We start from the raw sequence: 14,504 nt of genomic DNA on the forward strand, positions 1-14,504 counted from the left end.
AACCGAGTTTCCGGAATTTTTTTTTCCGGATTTAGAGTTTAGTTCGGAAATTTTTTTTTCCGGAATGAGTAGATTTCGAAAAAACCAACTTATTCGGATATTTTTAAAAATTTAATATAAAATTTGGATATTAATAAAAAATTCGGGAAAGGAAGCCTAACGGAAGCGCTAGCTGCTGCGAGCTGCGAGCTTCCTTCCCAAATCTCTCTTTCTATTCGAACTTAACCAAAACCACCGTCAAACTGTGAGAAAGAGAAAGAGAAAGAGAAAGAGAAAGAGAGCTCTCATCTCATCTCAGAGTTGGTTGGTTGGTTGTGTTGTTCTTCCCCTTCCCCAACCAGACGCGGAGACGCCTGCCTGCCTGCCTGCCTTCCTTCTCTCCTTCAAATTGAAACTAATTGCAGGTTTTTAATTTTGATTAAATTGGGATCTCTCTTTCTCTTTTCTCAACCCTCTACCCCAGCAGTTCTTCTTCTTCGCTTCCCAAGCGGAGAGGTCAGGGGACAAGGGGAGAAGGGTCCCTTCCCTTCCCTTCATATCTTCTTCTCTTCTCTTTTTATACTAGTTCCAATTCCAATTGATTCAGAGAAAGCAAATCAATCCAATCCAATCCAATTTAAAATGGGTCTCAGCCTCCTTCTCTTCCTCCTTCCCTTCCTCTTCCTCTTTCTCTTTCTCTTCCTCTTCCTCTTCCTCCAGCCAAAGCCAATTAAGCCAATTCAGACCAGGTCCAGTCGTCAGAAGCTGCCCCCTGGTACTGTGGGTCTACCCTTCATCGGGGAGACTCTCAAGCTGATTGCAGCCTACAAGACGGAGAATCCTGAGCCATTCATTGCAGAGCGTGTGCGCCGCTATGGCCGTCTCTTCACCACACACGTCTTCGGTGAGCGCACTGTCTTCTCAGCTGACCCAGACTTCAACCGCCTGGTGCTATGTGGGGAGGGTCGCTCTGTGGTCGAGTGTAGCTACCCGGCATCTATATGCACTCTGCTGGGCCAACATTCATTGCTGCTCATGCCCCTTGGATCCCTCCACAAACGCCTTCACTCCCTTACCCTCACCCTCACACGCCACTACCTGCTGCTACCCCACATAGACCACCTCGTCACCCGAACTATGGCTGCTTGGGGGGATTATTCTGATTCTGATTCTGATTCTGATTCTGATTCTGATTCTGAGGGGGATTGCTCTACTGGTACCAATGGCAATGGCAATAGAAAAAGAAGAAGAAGGAGAAGAATCCTCCTCCTTGACCAGGCCAAGCAACTCACCTTTGACCTCACTGTCAAGCAGCTCCTCAGCATCGACCCTGGCCCCTGGACCGAAGCCCTCCGCCGTGAGTACGTCCTCCTCATCGACGCCTTCTTCTCTGTCCCCCTCCCCTCCTTCCTTGCCTTCTCCTTCACTGCATACGGCCGTGCCATCAAGGCTAGGAAGAAGGTGGCGGAAGCATTGAGGCAAGTGATAAGAGAGAAGATGGAAGAGAGATCAGTTAGGATAAGGGAGAAGGAAATGGGAAGGGAAAGGGAAAGGGAAAGGGAAAGGGACATGGTTGATACTCTGCTTGATCTCGATGGGGAAGGGGAATCTAGTGTTCTCTCTGAGGAGGAGATGGTTGACTTCCTTCTTGCGCTGCTCATCGCCGGTTATGAGACCACCTCCACCAGCATCACCCTTGCTGTCAAATTCTTGACTGACAACCCTTCTGCTTTAGCCCTTCTCAGAGATGAGCATGACAATATCAGGGCAATCAAAGGACATGATTCCAAGGCCCTGGATTGGACTGACCACAAGTCCATGCCTTTCACCCAATGTGTAATATAATTAATTAAGTCTTTTCTTTCTTTAAGCCTTTCACCCAATGTTCACTGTTCACTGTTCACTGTCACCACCACAAGATGGATCAATCAATCAATCAATCAATCAATCAATCAATCAATCTGTTGTGAATTACATATTTGCAGGTGATCAGTGAGACGCTACGTGTGGCAAATATAGTAAGTGGGGTTTTCAGGCGAGCAGTGACAGATATTGACTACAAAGGTGAGTGGGGGCATTCATTCATTAATTCATTCATTCTTGCTATCTATCTATGAGTCCATACATACATACATACATTCCAATATATATATATATATATATATATAACAATACCAATATTCCATACCAGGGTACACAATTCCAAAAGGTTGCAAGATATTTGCATCATTCAGAGCAGTTCACATGGATGAAGAGTACTTCAAGAGTGCAGCAGTGTTTGATCCTTGGAGGTGGCAAAGCACTGACACTTTCCATCAGCAAGTCATATCAGCTGGGGTCTTCACTCCCTTTGGAGGAGGTGCCCGACTCTGCCCAGGTTTTGAGCTTGCCCGGGTTGTCATCTCTGTTTTCCTGCACCACCTCGTCACCCGCTTCAGCTGGGAAGCAGCAGAAGAGGATAGATTGGTATTTTTCCCCACCACCAGAACCTCCAAGGGCTACCCCATCTTCGTCCGTGCTCGCACTCCCACTCCCACTAATTAAGCTCTCTCTTCTAAATAAGATTTCAATGTATCCTTATATGGGCAAAGTTGTATAATTTATGTGATTTGTGTTATAGATATATCCTTATATTATTTCTTCCTAGTTCCAACAAAAAAGATTAATTTTTTTTATTTTTATTTTTATTTTTATTTTTTTTATCTAGCAGTAAGTAAGTCATTAGTCATTGCATTATGTTCTGAATAGATGTGCATGTTGCAAATGAAAATGAATCAGTGAAAGATTGATTGCTCCATCTATTTTACGTAGCAGTAGCAGTACTCAATTATCATTTCTGATTCTTATCTCAATTAATTCCTTGAACAATTTGCCTACGGGCCTCAATTGAGAATATATTGGGCCTCAATTAATCTCTTACCAATACTACGTATTGGGCCTTACTCTCTGGGTTGAAAATGAAAATGAAGGACTCCCTTCTTTTGCATTAGCTAGCTTTATTGTTATTGTTATTGTTATTTTACTCTCCTAGTCCTATATATGCACCAAGAACAACTACGTACCAAAGAGTTTTAATTTTAACCTCAGCCACAATTCTCTCAATAATTAATTAAAGATAGGCATGCAATTGACCATGGCTAACATGATCTCCTGGCTCATCCTCCCAAACTCCAACCTCTACCAAAAATAGAGAACCCACACCACCTATATAACAGTCACCTGTCTTTGATATCAACAGAAACCAAATAGGCCCTCCAGAAGTGTAAGAAGGTAGCATATTACAACAACAGGGGCTAATTAAATGGAGGGCCTAAACAGTTCCAAAGCCGCTACATTCTTCTTCCTCTTAGCCATCTTTGCAGCATCGACTATATTCGTAACAACAGACAATGCTGAAGTCGACCCCTACTGGAGCAATCAGGCTCTTATGGCCGAAGCTACGGCCAAGGCTGCGTCCAATCCAAACCCTGTAGCTACCACTAACAGCTTCAACAAAGCAGTCCACAGGCAAGCCCTCTTTTTCCTTGCGAGTAATAAATTTTCCAAGACAAACTAATTATTTACAGTTAAATATCAAAATAAATTAAGCTGACCAACCAGTTTGAAATTCAATGTTGTGCAAAACAAATCAATGTTAGTGACAGATAGATTGATGCAAAGCTTATATATATATTGTTCTATGAAATTGTGTATATTGGATTAATAACTACCGTTGACCATCGGCAACTATACATTGACAAGTAATTGAGAAGGTAATCTCCTGTATGTGTGCTACTAATGCAAAAGTACACAACACGTAGGATACTAAAAGAAGATAAAGAGGAGATGTTCTTAGAGTCAAACAACACTAGGAGGACCCTACGACAAAAGAACAACCGTCGGGGAGTCATCCAGAAGGAGCCTCTTTGGATCTCATTTGCCAATGATATGATCATCATGCATGCTCTCTCAAGAGCTCATGATTTCCAGCAACAAGACCCTAGACGGCCGTGGTGCAAATATCCACATTGCCTTTGGTGCTCAGGTCATTCACAATCTTCATATACATGATATATATATATATATCAAGCCAGCTGCGGGGGGTATGGTAAGGGACTCGACAGATCACTATGGGCTGAGGACTGAAAGCGATGGGGATGGGATCTCAATCTATGGATCAAACAATGTATGGATAGACCATGTGTCCATGTCTAACTGTTCTGATCAACACTCAACTGCCATCACCATCTTCAACGGTCAGTACACCCGTCATAATTAATGATGTGAGTCCTAAAAAATTGTAATAAAGTATAACAGTACTAGATCTACATAAATTTATTATAATATAAATATATATTATGGTTTTTATATCTTACCATTTTGAAAGTACAAGTACATTGATCAAATGTTAATCAATTGTCCAGGTTATGCTCTTTGGAAACAGTGATTCCTACTCGGATGACCCCAGTACATGCAGGTCACACTAGCCTTCAACCACTTTGGAAGAGGCCTTGTACAAAGAATATTGCCCAGGTACGTACTGCAGCTCATCTTGTACTTGAACCTTCACTTCTCATGTGCTCATATCAAATGTTAAGTGCCCAAACTGTCCGGCCAGCTACCATCCACTCAAATTGTGCACCTGCTTATTATTAACAACAATTAACTAACCATCCACAAATATTACATATTTCACTTTAAACATATATATTGTTGGATACTTGGCTGTATGTTGAAGCCTTTGCTGGCATGAAATCAGAACTAGACCCTCTGTATTGCAATAATAGAAGAGAGAAACAGAATTTCTGGAAACAAATGCTGGTAAACACAAACATATTTCTGAAAACTGCTCAGTTATCTTTTCTTACTCCTTGCATCAAATAACATAAATTTATACATATATAAAGGACTACTTGTCACACCCCAGATTTTTACAATCTGGAGCGTGATTATATAAGCATCATCACACTTTTCCTTGGCCCGTCAACCTACGTCACCAACAAAAAGGAAAACAAAATAGCAAAACGGAGTCAGCTACAAAGCTCAGTAACCGGTTATTTAACGACGCGCTTCTCTACAATTGGCTTAATTTAACAATCAATCAAATAGGCCGGATTAATCCACACAAATACACATCTAATTATGCACGCATATTTAACCAACAATAGCACGTCGGTCTAGGTTATCCATAAAACCAGTCACATCATATTCACACATGTGTAATCCCTGTCACAGGCGATTCCCACATTCTCATAACACAATTCCTTTAATCCGCAAATCCAATGGGAAATCCATCCAACATTGGAAGGCCGCCAACTCACTGGAAAATCCATCCAACAGTGAGAGACTACAATTACATATCAAATTCCAATCTCAGACCCGCTATCCCGTTAAATATGCTATCATAATTCAATATGTAATACCAATATTCAAATCAACCATATAAAATGAAAACACAGTTATAGAGAAGTCCGATTACCTGATAGCAAGATGTTTCCAAAACTGAAGTTTGATAGAAATCAATTATACAAGAATCAACCGCGACGTAGGATCAAAATTCCAATCGGAGATATTACAAAATTTCTCTTTTATTTAATATTCTGTTTTCCTTTCTCTTTTTTTTGCTAACTTTTCTTTTATATAATTCTGTTTGTTTTCCTCTCTACGGAGATGGATTTTGCCTTTTTAATAGGATATAGGTCTGTTAGGGTCGTGCCCTTTCAATAGGATTAGGTTAGTTATAGATGGACTAGTTAAGTGCTCACGCGTTGCCGTGGAGATTGAAAGTTTGTTTTAATCATTTTATTTAAATATGATTAATAAGAATTGTTTGCATAATTATGTATTAGTCAATACTGGATTCTTATACAAGTTTCATTGAACTTAAAGAAGTTAATAAAAACATTAAATTTGTACTAATGGTACTGATAAAAAAAGAAATATATCAATGTACATCCCAATACTATCTAAGGTTGGTGAGCAGATGGCTCACTAACTGTTATATTAAAAAATCCGGAATAGGCAAAAAGAGTTCTCACAGAATTAGCTAGAACAGTGCAATTACGAGAGAGTTCAACTGTTTTATTTGTTGGCACTTATCTTAAGGTTCTAATGCTCAAAATGAAAAAAACAACAAAACGATAGAAGGCCAATACATGATTGAGCATAGTACAACTTCATTAGAATGGAGCCTAGAACCAGAAGCCATCCAGTACTACAATGAATTAAGAAGAAAACACACACCTAAAGAGTAATGCGTACAACAGGTTAGCAAAGTCTTGAAATAGTGGATCTTAAATCTAAACGCAATAATGAACGGTCAATTTAAGTTAACAAAATCAATTTAAATTGCTAACAAAAAAGAAGTACATCCTGGAATTATGAAGTTCCCGTAGTGAACAAATTTAGAAGCAATATAAAATTGTACTGCCCATAGGATAAATCTATGTCACCTCATCTCTTTCTGACAAGGAGGCGTTGTTATCTTTATGATTTGAACAGGAATTCCTAATAAGCAAGTTCTTGACAAGTACACAAGTATTGCTAAATTTATCAGATTAAAAATTTACATAGTTTTATACAACACATTTGATTTGAAAGAATTTTTCACGCAGTCCTCTACTAAATCAAGCTACTTTCTTTATAGCTGAATATTGAGATTTGCAGTTCATGCAAAAAAAGAGAGCTATACATGAAACTGTATTTATGGAAAGTATCAAGTGAAACAAATACACAAGACGTTGGGACTAAACTCACATGCTTGAGATATATCAGATAGATGACTAACATTCAAGCCAACAAGATCAGCAGATCCCTCCCTTTCAGGTTTTAGATGTGTTATTTCCTATCACAGACTCTTCAAGCAAAGTCCAGTTATGCAAAATTGAATTTGCTCGAATGGATTCAGGCAGACTGTAGTTGCTTGCTCTTTACTTTCTCAAACTTGGCACAAGCTTCTGGTGTATCTTTTTCACTTGGTGGCACTAACTGCCAGAATAGTATGCCTCCCACTCTTGCAAGATTGCAGCACCCTTCTAACTTCCAGTTTTTTCCTTCAAGAAGAAACATATAAGAATAACATATATAATAGAATTGAGATATAGAATCCATGAATGAATGAGGAGCTATATTATGCTTACAACATAAGACTCTATCAAACCCTTTAGCTGCATCTGTCCAGCAGGAGCATTCATTCTCAGGATCTTCACTATCTCCTTGTTAACCTGCTTCCAATAATTAGTTAGGACAAAAAAAAAATGATGCCTTCCGCAAACATGCATCATTAGACCCCCATGCAATCATGTGAAGTTGTACTTCTGACGAAAAGTAGTCCTTGCATATTTTAAGTTGGTTTGGGCATACTTGGGCATGTTCTATCTGAGAAAACTTTTATATTGCATAAAACCAAGTAAGAATTGCATGTATTGCTACTTTTTCTAGATTGTTAAATTCCATTCTAACTCGGTATATGTACGATTTACATTCCAATTACACAACCGAGAAAATAATCTCTGTCATGTTACTACAGGATCACTGGGCCAAAAAGATTATAATTAACTTATTCCAGCAAACAAATCCATAGTACATACCTTAGGAATGAGTGTCATCTTCATCAAGAATATAATCTCTGCGTATGGATATACAAAAGTAACATGACAGAGATTAAAAGAAGGGATTACAGTATTGGAATGTAAATCGTACAATCAAATTAAAAATATACATGAAAATTACATTACCACAAAGAAGAAAATTACAGTATTCTCTAGCAAACAAACCCACATAAAAGAAGGGATTACATAAACGTACAATCAGATTAAAAATATACATGAAAATTACATTACCACAAAGAAGAAAATTACAGTATTCTCTAGCAAGATATTACACACTGTACCAGTACAACACTAGCCAAAATTGGTACAGATATGCATAACCTACAGAGGTGATAATTTACTACCCTTGCAGCACAAGCAAATGTGGTCAATAGTTGCCCCTAGCCATGACTGATTCAATTTCAGTTCTACAAGAAAATTACAATTTAGTTATATGGAGAATGTTAATCCCAAAATGCTACACAACCACACTAGAAGGGAAACAATATTACGCATCTGATGAGGTGCTTTTACAACAAGAAAATGGAGATATACCCCCATAAAATATCATATATAACGAGTTTTGAGGAGCAGCAATCTATACCTATTTTATAATTACTTCTTTGTGGGCTTTAAATGACAGTATCACATTCCAAGCAAGTGCAACAAAGTTAGCTGCAAGTACCTGGCAATAAATGTAAGCGTATAGTTTCAAGATATAATGGTAAATGTTCTCATACTGCTTTTATCAACCCAAAGATACTAAAGAATCTGAAGAATAACCCAAGTATTCTTAATTTGGCTATATAAAACAATAAAACAATAAAATAAATGAAATGTATATCCTGCGAAAATAATTAACTGCACCAACTGTTACCAACTGGCATTTTCTACACAGCATTATCGGACTTGACCTATGCAGTATAGCAGCACAACCCATTTCATTTTAATCATATAGTTATTGGTATACAGTACAGTATTGATTTGTAGTCACATTGTTTTTCTCATTGAACAATTGAATAAATGGTACCTGAAATTTCTGTGGGACAAAGTAAAAGTTAAGAAACTGAAAGGGAACCCACAGCTGCCAATTCGCAATAACTGATGGAAACCATTCCTGGAATAGTATGACAGATAATTCAATAAATTAAAAGCATAAAAACAATTCCTTTTCACAAAAAAGAAAAGAAAAGGGAGAAGATGGGCATCACCTGTTTAAGCTTTGGCATGACAAGAGAAGGCTTCCCTTCTAAGGTAACGAGTAAACCCATGAAAACTCCTATGAATACAGGGGAGAATAAGAACTGCACCCAATAAAATTGAGTTAAATTGCATGCACACAGCATACCAAACACATTTAAAAAATAGGGAAAATTTCCAGTGTGCCCATCTAAATTTTTGAAATAGCCAATTTCCCCATCAAAATACCATAATATCCCATATCCCCATACAAATTTAACATTATTTCTTCTACCCCCTTTTAACTATTTAATATTTTATTTTATTATTTTATAACTTAAATTGACCATTATACCCTGACTTTAAACCATTTCCTCTTTCTCCTTCCTGCCTAGAATCCATCTATCTCCTTCTCACCATCTCTGTACTGATTTTCATAGCGACACTCAGTTGTAACTTGTACGGTTCAGTTGGATAAAAGACACAATGTTCTCTCAGCTAAAATGATACTTCAATTCGACATTATACCCAATAATGAAAAAAAAGTAAAATTAAGACTTACAATTTCAGTATACGAAGTTTATAGCCATTATTGGAGATTTATAAATACAATAGAGTGCATATTTTTCAAGGACAAAAAAGTTAATAGAAGTCCTAAAGAAGGATCTGAGAACCAATTACATAAATAAGCCCCAAATTGAGAAAATACAGCAAAAGGCCATCTCCTCTTGTACGATTGATCTGACAAATTAAGTGTAATTGAATTGTGATAAATTGTAACAGACGTCAAAGACCGCCTCATTATTTTTTTTTTGAAGATATCTCATCTGATTCAACTGCACGCGTCCTCATCATTGTTTTGAATTTCAACTCCGTCAATGGAAGCAGATTCAAGCTCTTGGCATCTTTCGTAATTCTTTTCTAATTTGAACTTATATGAATTAGGAAATACTTCTTCCATGGAATCAAAATCATGTTGCTGGGCTTGTTTGTAAGTTTTATCGTTTTTGTTTGAAAAAGAACGTCTCTTTTAACAGCAAGGTAGTTCATCCATTGCACAAATATTAAATTCATTTGGTTCGGTAATTGATTGATGTAATCTTTGTTTTCAATTCACTACATATAGAAACTACGCTGTAAAAAAAATTTTACAAGTGAGACAGAGTATGAGATGGCGAGGATGAGAGATGGATTTCAAGGAGGAAGGAGAAGAGGACTAGTTAAAATTAGAGGGTATATTGGTCAATAATATTTTTAAAATAATCAAATAAAATGTTAAGTAGTTAAATGGGTATAAAGGAAAGAATGTCTAATTTGAATGGGGATATTGGATATTTTGATGCTTTGATGGGGAAATTGGCTATTTCAAAAATTTGAATGGGCACACTAGAAATTTTCCCAAAAAAATAACAGATATTTCAAATTTGATACCTGATCAAGACAAAGGCGAACAACAGCACCAGATGCACCTTGCATTGTAACTAGCTTACTCAAAAACAAGTACCTAAATATAAAGTATTACATTAGATAAAATACAACATATAACAAAAACAAAGGCTGCAGGCAAAATCTGGCATTGTCATCCTTAGTTATCAATCCTTAATGAAATGAATATTTTGTTTTATACAATCAAATTCACAGGATAGAATGGTTGTGTGTGCGCATGTAAAAAAGAAGAAAAATGTATAGTAATTACCAAACATGTAGCGTTGGGCCAACAAGTGCAAGTCCCAAGAAAGTAAACACAAAAGTACGCTTCAAATCTAGCTTTGTCACCTTGTCGATCACAAACTGCCCAAATCACAAACAACATTCAATTAATTAATTATCTTCTGATCAACTAGTTAAATGCATAGCTAAAATATTAACTGAGTAAGTTTATCTTTGTATTATTTAAAAAATAAAAAAATAATAAAAAAACTACTCTTCTAAGATTTGTGCTTATCTAGCATAATGTAAAGAGTACACTAAATTCGAACACTACTCATCTCATATAACACGTGTGCCAAGAAAGAAGCATTGATATAAATTTGTGATACTATTTGACTATAAGAATTGCAATTACAGTCACTGAACTAACTATCAGACATCCAACTTCCCATCAGCATATGGCAAAATCTACCAATTTCAGGCATGCGTCGGGATAATAAAGTGTCAAATAGATAGTGAAAAAAAAATGCACCTGGCATATTAGGTCTCCAATAAGAGTTAGAATGGCAGATGTTATGGCTTTTGTGATTATTGGATATTTATCCAGAGCCGACAGATACCTGTACAAATATACATTATCAATCTGTTATACCTGTACAAAATATACATTATCAATCTGTTAGTACTTGTTCTAAATTGACAGTAAAATGAAAGTATCGACTAACAACTATGCATCCAAGTGGAAATATTAAAATGTAAAAGAGGTAAAAGAAAAATGGAAAGAAATAAACTTTTCCTACATTTGTTGACATCATTTTTAAAAGTTTACTGATTTCAATTCGAATTTCTGGAAAAGTGAAAGGCATAAATTGGGAGTCGTGTAAGGACTGACAGAAAGAGAGAAAAAAAAATAATAGGGAAAAATGATTACCAGGAGAAAACTGATTCATCGTTCCCACTCTCTTCACCTCCACTTCCACTTCCACTTCCACCTCCACCACCGTTGCCGCCACTGCCTCCTCCACCAGTGCCGCTTCCACCTCCTCCAGAAGCACCATCAGATAGAGCTCCAAACTGAAAGTGATTCAAATTTCTCGGACCCCAGTTATCGGATCCAGAGCTCAAAGAGGTGTTGGAGAAGTTGTAGCGTGAAGAAGCTGGAAGTTGCATTTGAGGAAGGCATTTTCGCATGAGAGCGGGTCGGAGTCGGAAGGAACTTGTGCGGAATTGGGTTGTCTTTGGAGGAAATCGGAGGGACTCCATGGCTGTCACAGGAAGCGGAAGCTTGCTGAGGATTGACGCCATGACAGCGATGCCCCTATCCAATGCGTTGATAGGGTTTTTCTGAGGGTTTAGGCCTTCCCAAAAAGAGATGGGATGGTTCAGTTTGTTTTTACCCGAATCAAACTTTTTTTTATAGAACGGTTTAGATGTCTCGTTTATTTAATTCGATTCAAATATTAGCTTATAAATTTGTTTTTATCGTCTAACTTAATATTAAACAAGTATTGAATATCACTCAGAATGAAACACAACCAAAAACTAAGAAGATAAATATTGAAACTGATAGAAGAACCGATAAAAGCTTCTTATCAGAATGTAACTCAATTGTCATGCATTGGAGGAAATATTGAAACTGCAAAACAACAACACAACCAAAAATGGAGATATGCCAATGCATGTAGAGCTACTGGTACTAAGTTAGGTAAGATCTATTAATATAAAGCAGTGTTCTAAATAGCACGCTATAGTTTTTTTGGACCCTATACGCTAAGCTATGGTATCAAATGCGCTATTTGAACTACGGACGCTGTAGCGGTAATAGCTGTCCGTTATAGCGCCTAGCGTGTAGTGCAAATAGCGTGCGCTATGCAACATGAGCTATTTTTTTTTTTCTTTTTTTTCAATTTATATGGACTTTACATAAAGGCTCAGATTGGATTTTAACCGTAATTTTTTTTTTGCAATTGACGTACTAAGTTTTATATTTAACTATTAATCATTAAATGAGAGATCTATTAAACGAAATCAAATAAGGAAGCTACAACGCGCTATGCAACATGAGCTTTTTTTTTTTTTCTTTTCAATTTATATGGGTTTTATATAAAGGCTCAGATTGAATATATTAAGATATTTTTTGAAGTAACAAAATGATACTTACTATATAGTAGTTTTAATATTTTGGATAGATTATAAGATAGTTAATTATGTCATGATGTCTAAACTATTTTGAAATTTAAATAGAAAAAAGATAGATTACGTCATGATGGTGAATATATTTTGAATAGAAAAAGATCAATAGTTTATGATATTAGTATTACTATGGATATTTTGAGTCTCAATTTGGACTTTGTATTGATTCAATATGAATATTATATTTTTTTAATCAATTTGATGTTATTTATTGTTCTATGAGACTTAGATAATATTGATATTTAGTACAAATATATGATATAATTTTTATAAAAATAAAAAAACGCTATTTAGCATAGCTTTCGCTATAGCTTTTTTTGCAAGCTTCCCGCTATAACGCGATAAACGCTATTTAGAACCTTGATATAAAGTAATAAGGGAATTTTTATAGAGCATGAAATCAACATACCAATTAACATTGTAGCCTATGGCAGCTAACAAAAAAGAGTTCACATTCACAGTTTGTAACACTGTTGAGAAGAGAATCTTAAAAAAGACACTATTGAGAAGAGAGGAAAGAGAAGAATAATATCTCAATTTCTGCTAATGATCAAGAAAATGTTCAAGTTCCTTTTCTGAATGTCATCCTTATGTGCATTTACAAAGCAATATCAATTTTGAAACTACAAAGAACAAAAAAAAAAAACGAACATGAAAGTATCAGTATGTAAACAATTACTGGTACCGACTTAATTAGTGCTACAGATTGATTTACAATATAGTGTAAGAAGAAAAATTGTTCAAATAATAACAAAACACAGTTTAATTAGAACATGTGTGGCAATTACCAGTAAAGGTTAACACAAATAAGAGAAAACCATATGATGTGTAGGCAAGAAAGTAAGTGGCAATTACCATAAGTGACAATATTCTCTGATCACTTACTTTCTTTCATGCAATTGTGCCTAATTTATTGATGAATCAGGTGTGGTAATATACCAGTTTGCAATTTTCCATTTCTATTCGAACCCAACAACAGTTGAGAAAACGATGACCCAATTTTGTCACAAACCTAGAAATTCATTTTCTGAACAAACCTAGAAATCGAATTTACTGTTAACTATTGAAAATATACACAAACAACTCAATCACTCTTTAATGTTAACTATTACTCAAAATTTTGCTATTTGGCATAGAGCCTCTGCCTTTGCTGGTAGATTTATCAGTGGCAATTTTTTTGTCTTAAAAGATTTAACTAATTACCCTTGTAAATCAATTGAAACAAAGTCTTAAACTTCTGAATTATTAAAATCATATGAAGAAAATTGTGTTTTACATTTCGTTAAAATAAAAAAATAAATATGGGGTTCAAATGCAATAACGGAGACAGAGACATAAATTAATGAATTGAATCTCTCAATTATCATCTACCTATTAAGCAAGCTTAAAGTTCGAATCAACAATCAGACAAAACATCAAGTTGCCTAAAGCTCCAATTTTGCAAAACCCTAAACCTTAAAATCGAAAATTGGCTCTCTCTTGTCAAAATCGTACAGCTAAAAACTTGAAACAACTTGAAACCCTAAATCCCAAAATCTACCCAATGTGAAATCAACTATTGTTTTAGAAACATTGCCAGAGAAGAAATCCAGAGCAGCGAAAAACGTAAATAAAATCATTTTTAAATGTTACCTTGGCCTGGCTGTGGTTGAAAAATCTTATTGCCGGAGGAGAGAAGGTTGGGCGATAGAAGAGAACAGGAAGAGACGGAGAAGAGGATGAAGCCGGAGGTTTAAGAAAGGCGAAGGGTTTGCGGAGAGAAGACAATGACAAGCAGATGAGACATTGACGGGAGAGAAGAGGAAGAGACAGAGGAGAGGTTAGTTGAAGGCGGAGGCCAAGGGTTTAGGTCAGGTGAAGGTGGAGGCGTGGGGTTGAAGGCAAAATGATTGAAGAGAGAAGAAGAGGCAATGGCGGAGGGCAGAGGTGCTATCG

The 14,504-nt window shown here is 36.4% G+C and overlaps 2 protein-coding genes across 2 annotated transcripts; one reads left to right on the forward strand and one right to left on the reverse strand.

Annotated features, from left to right (window-relative positions):
- Positions 1–224: 224 nt before the first annotated feature.
- Positions 225–2,774, forward strand: CPD (Cytochrome P450 superfamily protein). The gene is made up of 3 exons (XM_078321664.1): positions 225–1,815; positions 1,965–2,043; positions 2,171–2,774. The coding sequence occupies exons 1-3, from the start codon at positions 622–624 to the stop codon at positions 2,521–2,523; spliced, it is 1,626 nt and encodes a 541-aa protein (XP_078177790.1). The 5' UTR covers positions 225–621; the 3' UTR covers positions 2,524–2,774.
- A 3,596-nt stretch (positions 2,775–6,370) lies between these two features.
- LOC144572206 (protein sym-1-like) lies at positions 6,371–14,504 on the reverse strand. Its single transcript, XM_078321670.1, has 11 exons — positions 14,202–14,504; positions 11,308–11,734; positions 10,909–10,996; positions 10,423–10,517; positions 10,158–10,230; positions 8,759–8,851; positions 8,578–8,664; positions 8,152–8,232; positions 7,098–7,975; positions 6,715–7,010; positions 6,371–6,604 (listed from the first exon to the last, which is right to left on the reverse strand). Exons 2-8 carry the CDS (start codon positions 11,679–11,681, stop codon positions 8,152–8,154), a joined length of 891 nt encoding a protein of 296 aa, XP_078177796.1. The 5' UTR covers positions 11,682–11,734; positions 14,202–14,504; the 3' UTR covers positions 6,371–6,604; positions 6,715–7,010; positions 7,098–7,975.

Source organism: Carex rostrata, chromosome 20, assembly GCF_964058835.1.
Source record: "Carex rostrata chromosome 20, lpCarRost1.2, whole genome shotgun sequence".
NCBI classification, from domain to species: domain Eukaryota; kingdom Viridiplantae; phylum Streptophyta; class Magnoliopsida; order Poales; family Cyperaceae; genus Carex; species Carex rostrata.

What these genes read in the sequence shown, in the direction of transcription:
- CPD (XM_078321664.1), top strand. Translation starts at nt 622, where the DNA reads ATGGGTCTCAGCCTCCTTCTCTTCCTCCTTCCCTTCCTCTTCCTCTTT. An exon ending in CCATGCCTTTCACCCAATGT is followed by an intron (nt 1,816 to 1,964) that starts GTAATATAATTA and finishes ACATATTTGCAG; the next exon opens with GTGATCAGTGAGACGCTACG. An exon ending in GACAGATATTGACTACAAAG is followed by an intron (nt 2,044 to 2,170) that starts GTGAGTGGGGGC and finishes ATTCCATACCAG; the next exon opens with GGTACACAATTCCAAAAGGT.
- LOC144572206 (XM_078321670.1), bottom strand. Translation starts at nt 11,681, where the DNA reads ATGGCGTCAATCCTCAGCAAGCTTCCGCTTCCTGTGACAGCCATGGAG. An exon ending in TTGGAGACCTAATATGCCAG is followed by an intron (nt 10,518 to 10,908) that starts GTGCATTTTTTT and finishes TGATTTGGGCAG; the next exon opens with TTTGTGATCGACAAGGTGAC. An exon ending in TTCGCCTTTGTCTTGATCAG is followed by an intron (nt 8,852 to 10,157) that starts GTATCAAATTTG and finishes TATTGGGTGCAG; the next exon opens with TTCTTATTCTCCCCTGTATT.